The sequence below is a fragment of the Fulmarus glacialis genome, unplaced genomic scaffold (assembly GCF_000690835.1).
Source record: "Fulmarus glacialis isolate BGI_N327 unplaced genomic scaffold, ASM69083v1 scaffold3769, whole genome shotgun sequence".
Classification (NCBI taxonomy): Eukaryota; Metazoa; Chordata; class Aves; order Procellariiformes; family Procellariidae; genus Fulmarus; species Fulmarus glacialis.
Window position 1 is genome coordinate 35,156 of NW_009235076.1, and position 22,283 is coordinate 57,438.

At 37.2% G+C, this 22,283-nt stretch overlaps 1 protein-coding gene across 1 annotated transcript in view; it reads right to left on the minus strand.

Annotated features, from left to right (window-relative positions):
- The window catches only part of DTWD2 (DTW domain containing 2), a gene marked incomplete at its 3' end in the record, with an annotated part of 28,537 nt that extends 6,463 nt beyond the window's left edge, over positions 1 to 22,074 (minus strand). Inside the window, exons 1-3 of the mRNA XM_009585864.1 lie at positions 21,998 to 22,074; positions 18,393 to 18,483; positions 12,810 to 12,904 (exon numbers count right to left, since the gene is read on the minus strand). Coding sequence (XP_009584159.1) covers positions 12,810 to 12,904; positions 18,393 to 18,483; positions 21,998 to 22,074 — 263 coding nt within the window. The remainder of the gene's footprint in view (positions 1 to 12,809; positions 12,905 to 18,392; positions 18,484 to 21,997) is intronic.
- Positions 22,075 to 22,283: the final 209 nt, after the last annotated feature.

Here is a 22,283-nt window from a genome sequence, read left to right on the forward strand (position 1 = left end):
ATAGATACAACAGAAACTCACTAAGATACTAAGGATGGGTATAAAAGTGTAGCACAAGTCGAAGCGAGTATCATGAAAACTAGGTAAAAAATAAGCACACTAAGTAAAACGGGGCGGGGGGGGGGGGGGAACATGAACCACCACACTAGTCCACAATCCAGAGGAAAAATTAGTAATAAATAAAATTAGGAATAAGTAAAACATCAAAAATTGACTTTCACAGGTGACCTTTTCAATGGAATAATGTGAGCAACACAACCAGCATTCAACAAACAAGTCAGCTCTTATGTTAGAATATAGGCCACCTCAGAAAGTACTCTACTGCAGTTAAAACAGTGTCCTTTCTTACGCAGTAAAAAAAATTTAAAAAATGCAAAACCACAAACATATAGGTGTGAACTAGCTGGAGAAGGTCTAGTGACAAGAACAGCAAGAGGGATAAAGTCTTCACAAAGAAACTGAATAAACTGAGGTTGTAAGTTGTAAGAAGGCCAAAGGGAAACCTAGTTAATAGCTTCCAAAACCACAAGAGGAAGGAAATAACCTATTATCCATGTCCACAGAGGACAAGAAAAGAAATAATAAGTACAACTGCAGCGATAAAGATTCAAACTAACCAGGGACAAAACCTCACAAGCTTTCTAATGGTAATAAGTTAAGTTCACATGTTAAAACAGACCCATGGAGAATTCTGCAGACTCTCCTGTACATGGTATTAATACCATGCCTACATGCAGCTGATCTCACTTTCGTAGGGGAGTAACAGTGGCATCTTGAGGATCTTTCTATCCCTACTTCTCCAACTATGCTGCTATACATATATATGTAATGAGTATCAAATGCCAAAACTGGTCTTTAGTTGATCTTACTCTTAAACATAATGATTTCAAATAATGGAACTATGCTGAAGGAATATCCTCTATACAAAGATGATTGTGTTTTCAGTGTTATGACACATGTACTTAATAACACATGATTTTCCTACAAACATTTATTCCTGGCGCTGTTCCTGCTGTATTTGTATGTATTACTAGCTTTGAGTTTTCATTAGCAGCTTGTGGACTTTAGAAAATGCTGGAATTCCCAAGAAAAATCAATTTGTATCTTTTACAGTTGCAGTACTCCACCTCAACCTAGGTAACATTTTATTGCAATAATTAAAAATAAGATCAATCTAAAGATAATCACTTCCTCTTTCTATAAATACATCAGTATAAAATTTCTTATGTTACCCATCTTTCCATGACTGACAGCTAAGGTAAAGCTCAAAAAGATGATGCAATTTAAAAGATATGTTTTAAGATGCAGCTATGTTCTTGAACTCTCTAAGAGAAATATTTGCAATACTTGCTTCTCATACAAACCACTATTCAGCCTTAGTTTTGGTATGCAGCAGGCATTGCAGGCCTATATAATCCATTTAGTCTGACAACAATCTGCGCTAAGCAGAACTATTCAGATCTTTCATTCATGCCTGAATTGTATCCAACCACTTTGTCATAGCAGATTTATACGTTCTCATGATTGCACTTAAGACAAGTAGCATTTCATTATTTCTGGGATGCATGCTCTTGAGATGTGTAATTTAGACACTATCTTATCTCATTATAATCCAGTTTTTGTATCATAAACATTTTTATTACACATCTATACTCAGTTTCTCTCAAACTCTCTAAGTGGTTTTTTCAACAGGGATCTATTAACTTTGCCTGTGCGAAAGGCAAGTGTTCAAATTTTAAAAATCCAACATTGCCATTTAGTAGCAAACAGTACTAATATTATAGAACAGATGCTAATTTATTATCTGTGGAAAACCATAACGTTAATGGGAACTTCTCAGATTTTCTCATCATTTTTACTATTTCATCTTGATCATAAGCAGGTACCTTTGCCTCTTTCAATACTCCCGCACTTGGAAGACTGTAGGAATACTGATCCCCGTAATTCCCACAAGGTAATAAAATGAATAAAAACAAAGGCAACAACCCTCTATCATCTCCACACTCACAAACAGTCCCTTAGAATCAGGACTGAAGCATAAGAGATACCCAGCAAGAGAAAAAAAGATGTTTTCATATTAGATACTCTAGTTTTTCGTAGATAAACTATCTTTAGTCTCTAATACAATCTGGATTTTTTTTTCCTCCCTTTTAAACAGATCAATTGTATAAAAAAATTATCTTTGGTCGAAAGATCAAACAATGAGAAATATTTTTAAGGTTTGGAAACCTGTAATTTTACAACTAAATATTTTACCATTTACTAGGGAAAAAGGTCATAAATACAGCTTATTAAATAACCCTTTTTAATCTATGAAAACCTGTACATAAAATACTTTGTTAGCAAAAACTCTGGTAAGTTCCCCAGTGAAAAACCATCATTATCAATGCCTCCAAATAACATTAGCTTTTACAGCATAAACATGTAAATAAGACAGAGGTGAGTTTGTCTGTACCAGGTCCCTAGTACGTGATGCCAAGCTTCTTATCACTGTCACAAGTGGAGCTGGCCTGCAACATTTAATAAACTAGAATAAAAAGAAATAATGGGTAATAATGGGTTGGTTTTATTGCATCTTCTATTATTCCAATTACAATTTACTTCTCCTTTCTCATGTACTGTGCTTAAATTAAAACACAAATAGAACTTAAGCTAGTAATAAAAGGAAAACTACTTGCCGTCTGTACTATTAGAGTGCTAACAGGTTTTTCTAGAAAAATGGTTTTCAACCAATCTCAACACTTAAAAACCTGACTCTTCTAATTAATATGCCAACAGTCATATTTAGTAACATGGGCAGATTAGTTTTGAAAATGAATGCAATGGCAACCAAAGGTACAGTGCTGTCAAGAAATGAAAAGCAGAGCCGTTATCTTGGCAAGTTTTTGCTTTGTTAGTGCAACTCAGTAGTAATTCCCTCAAATATTTAACGACTTCCTCGATGAAAAGAGTGTATTGCAAACCTCTCCCCCCACCGCCAAAAAAAAACTAAAAAAAAACCAAAAAAACAACAAAAAAACCCCAAACAAAAACCAACCCAACAACAGATTCTTATGCACTACAACACATGTCTCCACATTCTACTGAAGGACACTTTTTTCCTTTACACTGCATTCAGTAACCTCTTCCTATCCACTGCTCATACAACGTAAAACTTACTAAAAACATTTTACGGCTTATCTAGCATCATGGAAAAAAGTAAGAAAACCATATACAGTTTTCTGATGAAGAAAATGAATATTCTTTCTACAAAAGAGCAGCAGCAATCATTTTGTTAAGTTATACCCAGCTTCTTTAAGCAACTAACTTCAGAGAAACCTAGACAGCAGTACTTTGCAATACCTAGAAGCCATAATCACAGGCTAAACCACTTCTCCTCCACATAACAAATACACCCAGACTAAAGTCTAATCCTCTCTCAAGCAGCATGTAGGACTCATACAGCAAGGCAGCCAGAGAAACTGCAGTAGTTCTAACAGACTTTTATAGTTTTTTTACTGAGTCTTTAAGATGCCTTTCATGTAAGACAAGCTAGCCACACATTAAGATCTCTAAACATCTTAAAACCTTAATTTCAATAACAAGATTCTTTCCCCCCCCGCTAAGTCTGTAAAACTTCAATTAAACATTTGTTTTCTGTAATATCTGCATTGCATTATTTGCAACTTGTTTGCTATAATTCAGGATGTTAACCACATACATTCTAAATGCCTGTACTTCTTCAAGGTGCTTGTTTTGGAGAGAACGGGGACAACATTGATGTAGAAGGAAACTGATGAAGAATTCTTGAAGTTTCACCACCAGAGACGAAAATAATCTTCCACTCCTTCTAGTAGAGGAAAAATTCTCCAAATATACCCTAAGCCCAAGCAGGAAAGGGGGAGGGGAAGGCATTTCTAAAGCTACAGTCTGAGGAGAGTAGGAAAAGGTCATACCATACCTTAACTCTACCTCAAGTTATAACAAGAAAACAAAGCAGAGAACTGTACAGAACCGACTTCAGAACAAAACTTCTAAATACAGCAAAAATATCCAAGCAGATTAGAAACTGAAGCCCAGGAAATAAAGCACCCATTTGAAATGGCAGCAGCAATTAGTATATCTAGAAATGCCACATCCCTTTAAAATAAATGACATCCTTTACTGTTTTTCTAAAAAAGTTGCAAGTTTTGCTTCAAGAAGGTAATGCACCTGTTAGTGGGCATGGTGGTGTTGGGTTAAGGGTTGGACTTGATGATCTTGGAGGTCTTTTCCAACCTTAATGATTCTATGATTCTATGATTCTTATCTGTAACTTGGGCTAATGCAATTAATTTCACTATTAACATGAAGTATTCAAAACAAATGATTTACAAGTGAAACAAAGAAAATAAATTTCTAATGCTAGATAACTTCTACTTTTTACTTGATGCGAAAAAAGAAAAAAATTCAGTGCAAATTTTGGCACTAATTCACAAAGCTGTTGCTGAGATAGGCCCAAAGGCATCGTCCTGCTAAGGTAAATTCAGACCACCGCATTGTTCTTACATAGCTAGTGAACCACGGCCACTGATCACTACATTCACTTGCACAGTTCTTTCCCTGCACAAAGCAGTAACACACATTTGAAAACAAAAAGCCCGTATCATCAAATCTTTCTCTTCTACTACTGTGAAGCATAATCTTTAAGAACAGAAACGTTAGCAGGAGGATCATATGCTGTGTTGAGTTCATGTGGAAAGGTTTCGGTAGAGAGGGAGCTGCAGGCGTGTTCCCTGTGGGTATGCCCTGAAGGGAGCTGCAGCCCGTGGAGAGGACCCATGCTAGAGCAAGGGAAAAGAGTGAGGAGGAAGGAGTGGCAGAGAGGAACAGCTCTGGACTGACTGCAAAGCTGAAGGCTGCAATATTCAAAGAAAAAATAGCCAGAGAAAATGTTATCCAAATTATATTGAGGAATCTGAAATTTGGTATGGTAAAGTACAGTTTCAGATGTAAATGAGCATATTTTCAGTGTTAATTACTTTAATACAAAGCATTAATTACTTTAATACAAAGAACCAACAAAAGCTGTGACAGGCTGCATCTACTCATTGGTGATTGAGATAAGGAGTAAAAAGGCACAAATGTAGTTTAATAAACATAATGACACTGAAGTACATGAAAAAAAATTACAAGAAAGTTACCTGAATGAAGAACCATATCTTGTAAATAGTTTTAAATTATTTGGTAAGTGGTAAAACTCGATTAGTTGATATTTGATACACTAAGAATATTTTTATTTGTGAACAAGGACTAGAAAAGTGCCATACCTACAGTATGTAATTACCACAAACAGCTTTATAAAATGAACAGAAATAAGTTGCATTTTATTACTTCAAAACTGGTTGAAGTTACCAATTTTCCAGAGTGCCCCAATTAATTTTTGATCTAAACTGAACTGTAGCAGAGCTACAAGTACTCTCAGTGCAAACATAACACACAAGAAACAGGCTCTGCCAAAAGGGGTTGCATGCGCTTAAACTTACTGCTGGCAATGCCCAACGTCAGAACTTTGGGATCTAGATGAAACATTTAATGCATAAGTCAGCCCTCTCTTATAAGGTATTTAACAAAAAGTTCAGTGAAATATTTTCCAAGTATCATCATTTGAATACAATTCATTATTAAATAGTTCTATATAAAAGCACAAATTTAGCTGGTGGAGTAGAAGGAGGAAGAAAAGCATAGACATTCAGTGTTCCCATGCCAACCTGATCATGACCAAATTTGATTCAGGCTATGTCTGTTTCTGCATATGTAATCACACACTAATGTGCTCAGAAAGCCTCAAACGTGTGATATACTACAAATACTACCTGCTACATTAGCATAACAAATACATACATAATACTACAACTGCATATGCAAGTTGCAGGTACAAATTCTAATGCATTAATTTGCGTTATTCAAGCATTGAAGACCTTCACTTTTTGAGGCCAGACATCAGTTCACTGAGGAATTGTAAAAACAAAACAAAAGTACCTAATCCCTCTCAAGTCATTAGCAAACTAGATGTAAAACAGATTAGACAAAGGAATAAGAAAGCTACAATAAGAGTAATGGGGAGCACAAACCCCAAGTATTTTCAGTATCTTGGGAACCTGACTTACGGTTCTGCATGCACATACTAAAATTTATGGCAAATTGAATTTTTCGGAGAGATAAAACAAGAGACTAATTAACCTCTACAAGTGTTTCCAGGACAATCAACCAAACCTAAACAGACACATCGAACAAATTCAACAAACAATCAAAAAGAAACAGGCATCTTTGAGTAACAGGAGGTAAAAGTGCACATTTCAAGAGTGAGTGGGATTACAGGACACCAGGCAAAGAAAAGCGCTGAAACTGACATACTCATTTTCAGTCTGACAACAAGAGATAGCATCCTGACTTGTCAAACAATCAGGACAAAGCAGCTCAATAAGCTGAGAAAACGGTTGTAGGATTTTGGATGGACCTTCATGGGAAAAGACTGTAAGGCCAGAGAAAAGCATGCTATAGTATTTGAAACAGATGAAAGTCAAGACAAGAATTGTAAGCTCAAGCTTAACAGTCACCAGAACATACCAGAGAACTAGGATCTTTCCCTCTACTCCAAAAGAGCATAGATTTGCAAGTTTTCACCATTTGGGCAAGATAGGACCAGTGTCTGTAGATATTTAGTAAAAATCAAATGCAGAGAAAAGAAGTAGGCCTCTATGAAACCAATACACAAAACTGAACCACAGAACAGCATTCTGAAGCCAAAATGACAGAGGGACAGAAACTAAGCAGTACAAGAATATAAAAATGTAGAAGATATCCCAAGATTAAAACAAAGTTTTGAAAGATGGGTAGTAAGAGGAGATGAGACTAGGCCAAGAAAAACCAGAAGATAAAGTGTCAGTAGATTAAATACTTAAGCTAGAAGAAAGGAAGGGATGAGAAAAATACCTTCTTTTGCCAGTGCAGAGCAAAATGAAGGAAAGCCAACAAGGCAAGAACAAAAACAATGCTACTACGTTCTGTCACTATTATCCTAGAAAAATCACCAGTATTGAGGAAAGACAGCAAAAGAGTTGGAGGAAGATCTGCATGTTTCAAGAAATTAAGTCTTGATGGTGGCAGTGTAGGTTACAAAATAGACTGGGTTAACTTAAATGAAAATTTAGAATTGCTTAGCCGCAAAGATAGCAGAACCGAAGGAGAGAATAAGGTGAGCACAGAAAATAAATTCTGTCGTGGACAGGAAGGTCAGTCGTACCAACGGAGAACAGGAAGCAGCTTTGGGGCTGATAATCTCAGTAATGAACACTGATAAACTGGAAACCATCTGATGACTGAGTAAGAGCAGAAAGGAGGAAGCTGCTGGAAATTACTCAGAGCGAGATGGGAGTATTTAGAAATCTAACAGAATGCTACATTTTAAGAATTATATATGCCTTTGATAAGCAGAAGCGCTGAACCAGAGATGCCGATTTAATTAAAAATAGGTTTTGATCAAGAATGATGAAGCAGAATTTACCCTAATGCTACAGAATTTGAGATACCATCAACTAAGGAAGATCTAGAAATCTTAAGTCAAACATGAAGGGCTTGGATAGATGGTAGCTAATGAAAACAGTAAGGGATTTGTAAAACAATCAGATGAAATACTATAAGAGAGGAAAAATTAGGAAATGCTATCTGGATTTGTGCTACTAGAAGACTTAAGCAAAGAACAGAAAAAGACAAAAGACATCTGTAATTTCTAACATGTTGTCGTGGTTTAACCCCAGCCGGCCACTGAGCACCACGCAGCCGCTCGCTCGCTCCCCCCGGGTGGGATGGGGGAGAGAATCAGAAGAGTAAAAGTGAGAAAACTCGTGGGTTGAGATAAAGACAGTTTAATAGGGAAAGCAAAAGCCGCGCACGCAAGCAAGACAAAACAAGGAATTCATTCACCACTTCCCATGGGCAGGCAGGTGTTCAGCCATCCCCAGGAAAACAGGGCTCCATCACGCGTAACGGTTACTTGGGAAGACAAACGCCATCACTCCGACCGTCCCCCCCTCCTTCTTCTTCGCCCAGCCTTATATGCTGAGCATGACGTCATATGGTATGGAATAGCCCATTGGCCAGCTGGGCCAGCCGTCCCGGCCACACTCCCTCCCAGCCCCCCGCGCACCTGGCAGGGCACGGGAAGATGAAAAGTCCTTGACTAGCGTAAACATTACTTAGCAACAACTAAAACATCAGTGTGTTATCAACACTATTCTCATACTACATCCAAAACACAGCACTATACCAGTTAATAGGAAGAAAATCAACTCCATCCCAGACAAAACCAGGACACGTGAATGTGCCAAAGGTGGCAGGGGAAAAGGGAAAGGAAATTATGCTTAAGTTATGCACGTTTGAATATTGACAGGCAGAAAAGGAGCAATATGAATGGCACGAGTTGTCAGTACAGAAACTACTACTAAAAAAAAAAAACCAACCAAACCACAACTACAGTCATGAGAAAAGCAGTGTTTCTAAGTGAGAGAGGAACAAAATAAAATTGATACAATGGTAAAAAAAAAAGAAGCATATAAACATTTTTCTTCCATTCCTAATGAAGATGATTAAGTTACATACATTAAAATTATTACAAACAGTTAAAAATCCATTTGTTTCACGAATACAGGATAAAAATATTCTGAGATATCAATATAAACTAACTTTTGCATTTTCCTTCCTAGAAGGTTCAAAAATCTACGGTACAGGCTGCTAGAAGAGTCTCTAGTCAAATTTATTGGTAAAACATATTTTGTCAAGGTATAATCATTCTATATACTCCTGTGTTTTGCAGCATCAACACCACAAAAACAACAGCCTTATTAACAGAAATGAATAGAAACAACTGAAACTACTGCCAATTTAGAAATTAACCAGAGTCCTACCACACCGTTTTGGTATGTCTGGCTGATCCCTACTACCAATTTTTCAGTGTCTGCTACATGATATGTGGTGATTTCAAGAAGTCAGAAATGAAAACTCCAGTTACCATGGAATCAGCCTGACCTTGTACAAGTAAGGAAGCCTGCTTCGCATAAAAGTTTTGAAAACTTAGTACAAGTGATTTGAACCCTCTGCTTGCTTATGCCGTCCTTCTAGCTGATGTCTAAAAGGTGCCTCTATTTAACAGGCTCAGCATCTACACTAATAAGGTATGTCAGACACACAAAGAAGTATTTTACACTTTTACATAAAATTCAAACTCCAATCTGGCAGTGATGCTAATCCCACCCTCCCATCGTAAATCTACAGAAAAAACTGAACAGAAAGTATTAACAACTCACAAAAGTACGATTTTTACAATACCACCATTCAGTAAGTACTCATGCCAAACTGTTCACTTTTAGCTTAATCCTTAATCATTTTGGCACATCAAAGATTAATCCTAGTATCTGACAATAATGTAATCCATACAAAAAAGGTCAGAAGTTAAAGTCTTGGAGTACTTGGGGAAAAAAAAAAACCACAGATAACCAACAGAACTGGTCTTTTAATTCAGAAAGGCCATTTGATGAGTCAAGTCACCATGCAAACATTACATACTTTCAGTAGAATTAAAATGCCAGATTGCAGGAAGAATGGACAAGACTGGGAAAAATCACGCATTAGCACTTAAAAACAATTGGATTAATCACTTCTCATCTTTACCATTACTGTGTCAATTATATGTTGAAGATACCAACTTCAGAAAGCTTTGATTAGCTGTTTACTTCTGGAAAGACTTCCAAAAGTTGGTTCTTTAGCTCTTCTGCAATATAGTTCATTCAAGAGCAAGGTACATGTAATTTACATAATTTGTGTATCAGTTTTCAACCACAAGAAAAGGTGACAAAAAAAAAAAAAGGTGCTTTATGTTTACTCTTTCACCCAAACACAAGTTAAAAAAAAAAAAAAAAAATCCTGATTTTCAGTCTTACTGTCATAAACATCAAAGGCCTAAATGTTAAGCTTTCAAATCATCCCAGTTAGTCTGTAGTACCCAATTCTATGTGGAGTTCCTTGTGAAATCCCTTTGTGCTCCTCATTAGTTTTGGATGCTGATTACGAAGCATAGGAAAAATGTAATTTTGTAGCCCTAGGACAAATGAGGAAAAATAACCTACATACACTTGGGTAACAAACTTGGCTTCTCCTTCAAGAGGGGGGCACTGAAGACTGAAAGAGCTACCCAGCTCAGATGGTATGTTTGTTCTCACCTGAAAGCAGTCCTCTTTGACAGCTACAGATTAACAACTGTCAGTTTGCTGATTGGTATGCCACTGCTAGAGTTGTTGTGATGGAGACTTTAAAAAAAAAAAATCAGCTGCTGTGTATGGCTTAATTTTCACTCAAATCCATAACGACAATTATTTATGTTCCCAAAGGCTACCTTGAAGTGTTCTAAGTTTTCAGAGCTGTTGCCAAGTGCTGCTGGATCCTGTGATAACACAAATATGCCCACTACCACTCTATTCTGATAAATTACAAATGTATGGGCAACCATCAAGGACATCACTTTCCCAGGTCTGCTGGTAGGGCTTCTGTATGTATACAGAAAAAGAACGTGTGCACCACATTACCCCTCCATGTGCAGGCACCATTCACATGCAAGACCAGTGCAAGCACAGATTTAGAATTACGGTGTTTCTATTCCCTTCCAACCCATGCACTTCTGGTGGAAGCTGCAAAGGACGTAAATAACATCACACAACTTGAAAAAAACGCAAAGGTATGGCCTTAATGTGCTTCAAAACAATGATACTTACAAAACGTATCAGCAAGCACTCTTGAATATTTTTTTTTCTTCAAAGTAATAAAGACAGAAGTCTTCCCCTGACATGGGGCAAGGTTGATTAAGTTGCTTGTACAGCAGCTACCAAATTGCTTACAGACAGCGTGGCTTTTAAGAAAACCAGAAAAAACTCAAGCCCTGTTTAGTTTAATATGCCATAAAACATGAGCTGAACCACTGCAATTTATGAGGCTTTAAAAGTCCCATTAGCAGAGATTTTCACTCTAAGAGGAGGGCAGGGACCAGCACAGCCCTCCCCATTCACGGTAAACAAGGAGATGTTTCTGCCCCGTCTGCAGATGCCTGTTCCTACAACATACCACAACAGAGAAGGAACTTAAGTTATTCCAGGTGATTAATGTGAGCTCTCTCAATACATCTACCCAGTTTATGGCCTGAAAGGATGCTAGAAGTCCAAAATAACACTGATACGATCCTCTAACCTGCTATTCAAGTAGCGAGGCTAGTTACAAATAAGGAATAGGGATTAAAACATTGGCAGAATGCATATATAGCTAAGAAAAAAAAATATGTAGAAATAATACATTGCAAAGCTGGAAGATAACATTTCTCCCTTTCTCATCCTTCCTCCTCCCAGGAAGGTGGGAATGAACTCCATGACTGAGTACTTCCTATTTCTGCAATCTCACTTACATCCACAGTACAAAGCAGGCATACTGCAGATACCCAAAGTGGAGCCATGACTACTACCTAATTACTTTAAGCCCTGCATCTGGGTAAGTCAGATGACCAAAATTCATATTATCCTAAGGAAAAATTTCATTTCTTTCACCACCTACAGTACGTTCTATGGCAAAAAACCTCACAGGAACTATGTAATTATGAATTTATTTAAACTATTTGAGGCTGAGATGTTCCACAACTGGTTTTGACCTAAAGAGGATCCTTTAAGTTAGAGAAATATCTCTGGATTCAAACTTGAAGAAGCTTTAATACTGTAATCAACACTTCTAAAAAAAAATTCTAAGGAGATTTACTAAAAGCAGACTGTAATGATAGTGTTCCACCCTGTGCACATCACTATGAAAAGCTGCTTCATTTTCAGGTTTAATGGGAAGACAGTACAATTTCCCTGTAGCCTGGAACTTCTTAGATAATAATTATAGTTATTATCATAGAAGACTAATAGAAAAGCAATGTATTTCTAATGTGCTCTAGTTACTATACAGGCAGCACAAAGGTGTGGGAGCACCATTCTGAATCACCTTCCGACATTTTTTGTTCACTGAACTCTACAAAAAGTTTTCTCCAACGATTGAACTGGATTTTAGAATTAATTTCCTTCATCAGTAGTCATTATTTTTATTTGCTTTTATTGAAAATGTATGTAGCAAAATTTCATTGGCATTTGTACCGAGAACTGGTTTCTAAGACTTAGCTTCATCTAATGAAGATTAAAGACATTACGTGGGAGACCAATATTGTCCAAGATCTCAGAATAAAAAAAAACAAAAAACAAAAAACAAAAAACTTCTGAAAGCTATGCTTTCTTATAATTAACTTTAAGAGAAAGAGGAAAGGATTTGAAAAAATACCTTCTCTAAGAGTTTTTCACCACTGGATTCCCTCCTCAAGTACAATCTCCTACACTCAAGTAAAAACTATTACTTACATTTCAGTAACACCAGATGCTACATCAGCCAAATTGAACATGAAAAGAACCATAAAGAACAGCAAGACAAACCTAGCACCAGGTAAGAACAGAACTGCAAAAAGTTAAGAGTTGCAGAGTAACCACCCGAACTTTCCAAGAGCACAAGACTGAGACAGTAAAACCTTCAACCTAGAGGAAGACATATCAAGTGTTTCTGACTATTTACATAATTTATCTTTGCTGGAAATCAGAAGCTTCTATCAAAAGTTAATACACACACTTGAAATAAAAATTAAGAACACAGTTGGCTATTAATAAAGACACTGAAAAAAAAATCTCCATAATTTATAGAGGACCAGAAAATGCACAGGCAATCCCACTCACCTGTCTTCACTAAAACGTCGACCAACCAAAATTTTACATTTGTCTGGAGGGAGACAAGCTGCTAACAAAGGTACCGTCCTTAACACTCGACTTTCCTGTAAAGAAGAAAAGTTACTTTTGAATAAAACCAAGGAGGGCTTCTATGCATTGTTAATGTTTCCATTTACTTTCAAGTTCTTTTGACTACGGACACAGAAAAAATCTTACCGGATAACAGAAAAAAAAAAGATCTACAAGGAAAAAAAAAAACAATTTTGATGCATTCAAATCGTACTGTTTTGATTGACAGTATTAAACTTAGTCTTAACTAATCTATGATCATCAGCATAAATTTGAACTAGGCTATCAGTATCAAAAACAAGAACAAAACTTCACAGAATAATAAACGGTAGGCAAAAACCAGCATTAGCATTAATGTAATAAGTTGGGGAGCTAATGTCTCTATATTGGAAAATGAGGGGAGGGTTTGATTTCCACAAACAGGTGCTAAAAATAAAAGCACTGGGTGTATCAGATCAGACAGTGTGAAATACAAACATCTAACTAATCTCCACCCTGCTGTCACTTCACAGTAACCAGGACAACAGCACCAACACTGTCATGAGTACGCCGTCTCGTGCCATTCAGGCTGTGTTGACCAGGCACCTGCCTACATCTTTGTGTGACAGAGAAGGTGACTGCCATGCCTGGGTGGGGAGCAGGGACTCTTCAGATCTCAAAGAGCATTAAAGAGAGCTGTGTTGGAGCAGGGCTTCAGAAAGTGGAGGAAGAGGGAAGTACTGCCAGCTGAAGCAAACCATCTGCTTACCAGAGTCCTTTATTTAACACAGCTGAGAACACAGTTTTTGTAGTTTTTGTATAGACAAGAAGTATTGCAAACTGAGCTTGAATACTTAGGATGTCAATTTTTGTTTTCCCATCAAAGAAGAGGGAGCATAGGTTTATCTTGCATTTAATGAAGACAGCAAGCCAACACCGAAAACTGAATGGAAGTTTCAGTTTATTTATTTATCACAAGAGGAACAAAGGAAGGTTGTTAGCTGAATCTAGCAGGAGGCAAGACACTACAGGTCAGGTGAGGATTATGAAAGCCCTAAACCCAGTAAGAAATGAGTTCTTACAATATTCTCAACCTGAATGTCTCATGATTCAGACAATGTAAATCCAAAGACGAGTCCCTAAACCACAGGATTAATTAATGAAAACCCAGGGTGGTTTTGGTCCGACTTTTGATTTATGAGCCGTGTATCAACAATTCAGTGTTTGTGAACATGTAAGGCCTTGATTAGCTCTCTCAGTTCTCTCTGGGAGACCTTCCACAAGTATCAATGTGCAGCTGCCTGTGGTTCTCACATTGTCTTGCTACCAAACTGCCATTAAATTATTTCTGTGAAGACTTTCATCGCTATTGCCTAAAACCTTTTTTAATTTTGCCTTTTCTGATCCATATCTACTGATCCTCCATAAATAAAACATCATGGAGTTGAAGGAATAAGTTGTCCTGCTAGATTCACCACCACTTTGCACAGCAGCAGCAGCATGATGTCTCCTAGGGATAGGTGAAGATCAAAGTACCTGGGGACTGAAGCGCTAGCAAGGGGAGGCAGAAATATCCTTCAAACCACCATTGATTTCTTCTATCTCAGCAAAGCAGAATAAGCCATCAAGTATTATTTGTCTTTATTTCATCATAATTAAATAACACTCCAATTCATTAGTCAGAAGGCTCCCTTCTTCATAAGAATGTAAGAAGTGGCAATAAAGGAACTGGAGGAAAATCAATTATTTGTCTCTGATAAGCAAAACCAAAAGAGCTATCATCAGTCAAGGGAAAGTCATTCAACTGTTCCCCCCAATGTCATATCATTACTTCAGAATTACCTTTCATATCAAATAAATACATTCTCTTACCAACCGGGAAAATGGAATTTTCCAATCTAAAAACCAATCCATGTTTACAGGAAGATAAAACATAAAATTCAAAACTGAACAGAATTGTTTGAGAAGAGAAGCTTAAAAACAGCTAAGTCAAACTAACATTAAAAAAGGTTTCATTTGTCTATAATTTTCTTCATTAAAAAACATTTGTATTTAATTCGACTATATATATATAACCTATTTGTTATCATATCAGCTCTTTCCCATTTCCATTTGAAAGTGAGAAGCTACTATCTCTCCTCTGTTCTTCTCAGTGTTCTAATAGTGATTTGCAACTTTTTGTTTATTCATTATTTGACCACTGAAGTACATAAACAGAAATCGCATTGGAGGACTTATGTGGTGGGTTGACCTCGGTTGGCCTCCAGGTGCCCACCAAGCCACTATATCATTCCCCTTCCTCAGCAGGACAAGGGGGGAGAAAATAACATGAAAATGAACTCATGGGTCAAGCTAAAGGCAGTTTAATAAAGAAAAGCTAAGGCCGAGTGTGGAAACAAAGGAAAACAAAAAGATTTTATTCTCTACTTCCCATCAGCAAGCGATGTCCAGCCACTTGCTGGGAAGTAGGGCCTCAGCACATGTAACGGTTGCTCCGGAAGACAAATGCCTTAATAACAAATGCCACCCCCCTACTGCCCAGCTTTTATTGCATCATATGGTACGGAATATCCCTTTGGTCAGCTTAGGTCAGCTGTTCTGGCTACGTCCCCTCCCAATCTCTTGCCCACCCCCAGGCTACTGGCCTTTGAAGGGGGGGTTTGGAGGGACAGCCCTGATGCTGTGCGAGCACCGCTCAGCAGTAGCTCAAACACTGGTGTGTCACTAACATTGTACTAGGCACAAATACAAAGCACAGCACTATGAGGGCTGCTATGGGGAAAGTTAACTCCATCCCAGCCACACCCAATACAACTTACTTTTGCATTTGTTTCTTTTTCCTTTTCTGGGAATTAGCGGTACTTTTGGTTAGTATAGCACTATCCATCTACAATGAACAGAACAGTTCTAACTAATAAAAATATTTATTAAAGCCAACAGCTATATATTTCCTCCATTTCTGTTTACGAATTGTTAGGACAACTAGCAAAAATTTTCCCCTTATATTTGATTCTTACTGTTCAATAAGGAATACTATACAGAAGTATTATAATGAGTAATTCGAAGCTAATTACTGGTATTAGATCAATATATAAATTCATTAAATACAATCTAAGTTTTCTTCTCAGATGCTTAACATTGAAAATTCTTACACTTCTAGAAAGAAAGAAAGAAAGAAGGCAGGGAAGCGGAACAACCAAAACAGATACCCTCTGCTGTGCTTTAAGGGTTCTGTCCTGCGTTGTACCTATCACTCAGGTTTTGAAAAGTACGTAATGGCCTACACTCTGCTGGAGATTACTCCAGGGATGGTAAAAGGCAAAGGTAAGACAAATGTGTACAGGGATTTGTACACCTAGCTATGCACTGACCTGACATAAGGTTCACAACAGTAGGCATAAGAACGGAAAAATGACAAAGTTATTTAATTTACTTTTTTATATATATATCTATATACAAAGAAGAAAAAGAAATTAGGCCAGGCAAATAACTCCTTCACCTTTCCACTAGTCCTGATGCTGGGTTTGGAATACTCAGTTTCTATATACTTAGTTTTTAAATTACTCTCATTATGAACAATGGTACACTAACGCTATTCAGAAAACAAGTATTTATCCCTTGACATGGAATGCTGAATTCTCTTTGAATTCCTTCACAAATAAAAATCTAATTAATACATGAACCTATTATGCAAAATTGAAGCTGGATGGTAGGATTCCTCACGGGGGATCTACTGCTCTGCAATGTGATTCCTCTCTCTTCCACTGTACCTGATACCTGCACAGGTCTATCTGGCAGCATAGCCTCTGGATAGTAAGAATGTGGAGATATAGTCCCATTAATCAGAGCACAGGAAATGTTGCTCCTGACTTCCTATTCCTCACCTCAATACAAGTCTCAATAGCATCATTTGACCATAGTTGGTGGCTTACTTCACTGCACTGCGGACTTCCAAAGCCAATAAATAATGAAGCACATGGAGGATGACAGTCGGCACTGATGTGCAGTAGCGGAAGACATTCACTGTCTGGTTAGTTTAATAAGATACTTCTGAAACAGACTCTTAAGAGCGTACCTGTACTGAAATGGCAGACTGAAGGATCAGATACAGTCCAGAAGGCTTATCTGCCTTCAAGACTGATTGTATTTTGAGTATGAGCAGCTACAGCAAAGGGAACCTACCCTTTGTCAGGTGTGCCTCTGCTGTTCTGGAGTCAAAAGCATCACCTGTCATCATCTAAGACAAACACTTTCAAAGATCATTGTAAGATATTCTTAGCTTCCAACCATTTATTTGGATTTATCTCTGATAAGCCAAGTGCCCTCGTGTAGTCAAATAGGTAAATTTTTCCTCTCAGATGGATTGTCTTCAAATACAGAGGTCTTCCAATACTAGTTTATCGTGTGAATTATCATTACATAACATATACTAATGGAAAAGTTGCATCCCATTGTAACAGACAGCTGTTGCGATTGCTGATTAATAAAAAGTGTAAGTAGCCTTCCAGAAGGACACAGAAATGGTGTATGAAATCTCAAAAGAACCTGCAAACTTTTTCTAATACCTTCCACCATGAATAAGAAATTCAACACAATTCAAATGCCAGTTCAAAGTTCTCTGGCACATTTTTAAACCTCTTTTTTCCAGCAAGTGACTTAAGCATATACTTAAGTACTTTTGAAATAAGAAGTAACCAAAACAGTATTTTCATTATGAGTAGCCGATTAAAAATCACAGCTTTCCCATCTAGGGACCAAATACATCATGGCTTCTGTTTTGTTTCTCTGTGAAGAACATTTTTCTGTAACCTGCTTTTTTACATTCTACTTAAGTTCCTTCAGGGAAAGACTCTCTGCATGCTGATTGAGGTACTGTATAATGCTAAGTAAACAGCTGTACAGAAGAGTACATGTTTCTGAACTTCACAGTCTAATTTGTAGACCCACCATCTATCCAGATCTGTGTAACTGCAGGACAACTTACAAAACCCTTATGATCCACCACCATACTCCATTGTTAACAGGCAAGAAAACATCAACATAAATTCTCCTATTAGGTAAACCAAAACATACTGTTCTGAAGCTAAACTATAGTTTATCATTGGCTAAACAGCTAAGATCATCACTAAGATTAATTGCTTAATCCATATTTTTAACAGAACATCAATAAAAGACCACTGCTATAATCAAAACACATTTCTGCCTGGATCAACTCTGAGCACCTCTGTGAGACACCATGTGAAGATTAATTCTTGCAATTTGTACCTAGACAAGTAGACTTCAGATTCTAGCAGGACTATTCAGACAAGAAAAGATGTCTTGCATGTGTGGAAGTTGCAGAAATAAGGTGTGATTTCAGAAGCTACAATAATTCAGAAGAACTGAATAAAAGATACAATAACTCAGGTGAACTGGCATTTCAATCATCAAGTTTAAAAGGAAAAATCATTATATGATGTTAACAGCATAGCTGTTTCCTCTTGCCTAACATTTGCTGCATTAAGATTCTAGCTGAACTCCAACAATTACCACAGCCTTACTCACCTCTGCTGGATGCTGAATTATATACAAGCATGTGGAGACCCTTAGCGGATGTATTGGCAGGAATGGACATAAACACACCTTCTGAGGACGGCTACATGACAGAAGGGAGTGAGAGAACAACAAAAGTAATCAGCAATTTATGAAAGATGGCACAAATACATACTGCATCCCCAGAGGCACACTAAGAATTTCCCCTTACGACACAGTGTATTAAGCCTGATGTAATTTTCTGTCTGAAACTCCTTCTATTTCTAAAAATAAAGACGCAAGTTTTTAATTGAAATAGAGTTTTGAGAACAGTGTTCAGACCCTTCCTGTGGCCTGGTTAGGATTAAAGCACTCTAAAAATCCTTTCATCATCTTCAAGAAGAGCAACTTACTAGTATCCATACCCGAATCAGAGAAGCCTGTTGCTGCCTTTCATACCAAGTTAGTGTTTCAACAATTTTATAAAATATTGTAATAGAATATATAATATTTATAACCAATATTCTATTTATAATAGATTAATTACAAAAGAAAATTTTAGAAATATACACACAGGAAACCCCAGACATGCTATATTTATGACTGGGTTCATTTTTTACAGTTCCATCTATGCTGAAATATGTAGTAGACACGTAGTACGAAAACAAAAAATCCTTATCAGGAACTTCCAATTTAAGTCTGAAAAAAGAAAATAAAAATTATTTAAAATTCTTTGGTGTACTGCATGTAGCTGTTAAAATGACTAGCAGAAGAACTGTATCCAAGGAAATGAACTGAAACATTGCTTGGCATGAAACTAATATGCTGAATGATCAAGAATAAACAGAAGCAAAAAATTAAGCTCAAAGTTATACACAGAGTAATTGAAGTTGTTACACCAACACACACATGCAGAAGTCACTATAGCTACTCACAGACGTTATTCAATAACTCAGAAAAATGAAGGATTTCCTTAACAGTGAGGCTATTACCAGTATTCACCACTTAAAATCATACCGTCCCTGCAAAGCCCTCTGCGCTTAAAAAATATAAAGTCAGGATTTTCAGCAGAACACCAGGGACTCGGAGTGCAACTTCACCTGCATCCTCCTTGTAACCTTTATTGGTAACAGTTTATATGTTGGTCACACACGAGAGACAATAAGCAATCACTGCAGTAGACACAAATTACAGAAGTGAATTCTGAAGACAAATCCAAATCAAGTTTGCGGTGAGCCCGACTGACACTGCACTTGCTTGTCCACAAGAGCACACGCACCCAGCCAAGTGTACTAAGTAATGTTACAGTAATCCAAGCCAGTATAACTGTTCCGTAGTCAAACATTAGTACTTACCAGTAAATGGTGGCATTGTAAAAAGGCAGTAACAATAGATAAGCTCCTCTTTAACAGTTGACAGGTTTTGTTAATTTAAACCCCCTACTTCTGAACTACTGAGACACAGAGACTATTCCCTTCTCCATGGGATATACAGTTAAAGGTTACCCAACAACAGTCTAAATCCAAAGCAGTCGGGGGAGTGTTGATGCAAGGGAAGGAATTGGTACTGATCAAAATAAGCACTGGAAAAAGTATTTTAAAATATTTAGACTAAAAGGCCAAGAAATCAGCCTAATGACAAAATGGAAATTATTCTCATACACTCTTCTGGTATACTGCTCCAGTGGCCTGCTGTCTATCTTTCCTTCGCACTTCTAGCCCTGGCATTTTCCTGCATGAATTTGGCATATTCTGTTGTATTAATGGTTAGGCTTTGAGCCTAAAATTAAGCACTCATTAATTCCACTACTCAGTGGGCTATTCCAGGGACCTTCACTGTGAATGAACTGAAACCAACCTCACTCCCAGGTCTGGTGGGTCTAATTTCAGAAGTTCTCCAGCGATGTAGCACTGCTTTTTTTCCAGTATTTTCTCACATGTAACCAATTTAAACAGAAATTTCTGAAAACAGTTTTGTTAACAACCTGGAAGCAGCAAATACCCCCTGCGGCTGTTTGTTGCCTGTGCCCTGACTGTTAAATAGAAACCCATCCTCTTTTTGATCATCAGATTTAGCGGAAACTCAATTTTGTACTAAGTGTAATTCCTTAGTTTCTCCCCATTATTAAATGGCTGGTTTCACTAACAAGAGAAGTCGTTAAAGTTCTCCCCATTATGGCATTTTCTACTGAGGAGAGATTAAGGCACGAAAATCTACTACACAAAGCTGTTCCAAAACAGTTAGCTGGTGACTTCAATCCAAAGAGCTGCATTGTTCACTAGCTTTTATAAGCAGATGGAAATAGTTTCTGGTGATTTCTGACCTCAGGGTGTTTAACTATAACAAAGTTGGCTAGATAAAACTTACTTATTTTCAAGTCTCCCTTTTGCATATGCTTTCTGTATTTTCCACACTGGCTTGGATTTTTCACAGGTAGTTTTTTAAGCCTTGTTAACCTCATCAAAAAAAAAAAAAACAAACCCCAAACCAAAAAAGGAAATTATCCAGAAAGCAAGCATTCTCAAATAGTTACAGAATAAACTCTACCTATAATTTGATTTGTAGGGGGCAGAGCACAAACCATGACAAGTAAAATACTTTCCAATATAATTTAATTACTTACATACGTATATACATTACTTAACTTTAAGTACCCAATTAGGTACCTAATTTTATTGAAAACGTACTTTTACAACCCCATCCTGGGGGCACAAGACTTATTTCTGTACTTTCACTTTGGTACCTAACGGTTATTGTGCCAAGACAAAAAAAACGTTATTCCTATGTGAAACTGACACTACCAGCCTACATCAGTCGAATAGGAAGCACTGCAGAACAATAGAAGTTCTGTTCCATCATGACAAAAGCCGCCTTTGCTCTGAGAAAGGCCACCTAGGCAGAAAAGTCTTTTTGTCTTTTTCTTTTGTTTAAAGATTCTGCTACAGTCTTGCCCTACATACACAGCTAATATTACAGAAGGGTAGGGGCAGCACCAGGGAACTTATTTAATGATGAACATCAGTTTTCTCCCATTTCTCTAAATGAAAGTAGCAATCTGCTCCAGGTAGGAACAGTCGTATTCAGAATATTAAGGAAAAGGTTTGTGGGTGGGGATTAGGATTTGAAGGAGGATAATTTTTACAATATTATTCACCTGTATGCAATTTCTCTACAGCTCATAGCAATCCAGTGGGTTCTTACCTGGTTTTAAATACAGCATTTCTAGTTTAAAAACTTGTGACAAAGTAACTTGCCACACTGGTGGGACCACGGAAAAGAAAAAAAAAAAAAAAAAAATCATTCTGTGTCTTGCAAAAGTGCTCCATATGCAAAAGACAGCCATGCTCATGCACAGACTCCTCATAGCTTTCCTTCTGTTATTCACATCTAAATTAATGATGTTCAAATTCAGAAAAACATTTAGTCTATTTTTCCAGCAGAACTGAATCTGGACAGTGGACTGTGCTGTACTGTGGTGTCAGGTTTAGCGTGATTACTAGTTTCTGGGCAGAGATACTCTAAAAGTGAATCTGCAGCAGCCTGGAAAATAGTGAGCTAACTCTGAAACTCTTTCCAAGTCTTTGTATGATTTTCCTACAAATATAAATATCCTCACTTGCTTCAGGACTAACTTTTACCTCTCAGAACACGTCCAAAGGGCTTCTGAAAACAGGCACCATTCTGGGAATGCAAATGAGCGTACTCTCACACCCATATTGAGAAAATGAAAGACGTAATCCAGATTAAGCAAAGAATAACAATGTTACAATTTTATCCTCAGCATTTGTAGACGTTTCTATATAAAGAGGTTAAGTGTGCCAAACACATGTTCTAGAAACAATGCTTGCAATATTAAAATAAAGAGGAAGCTGATGTTTTTAAACTACTATCCCTGGCAACGTTTTCATCTTCCAACACATATCG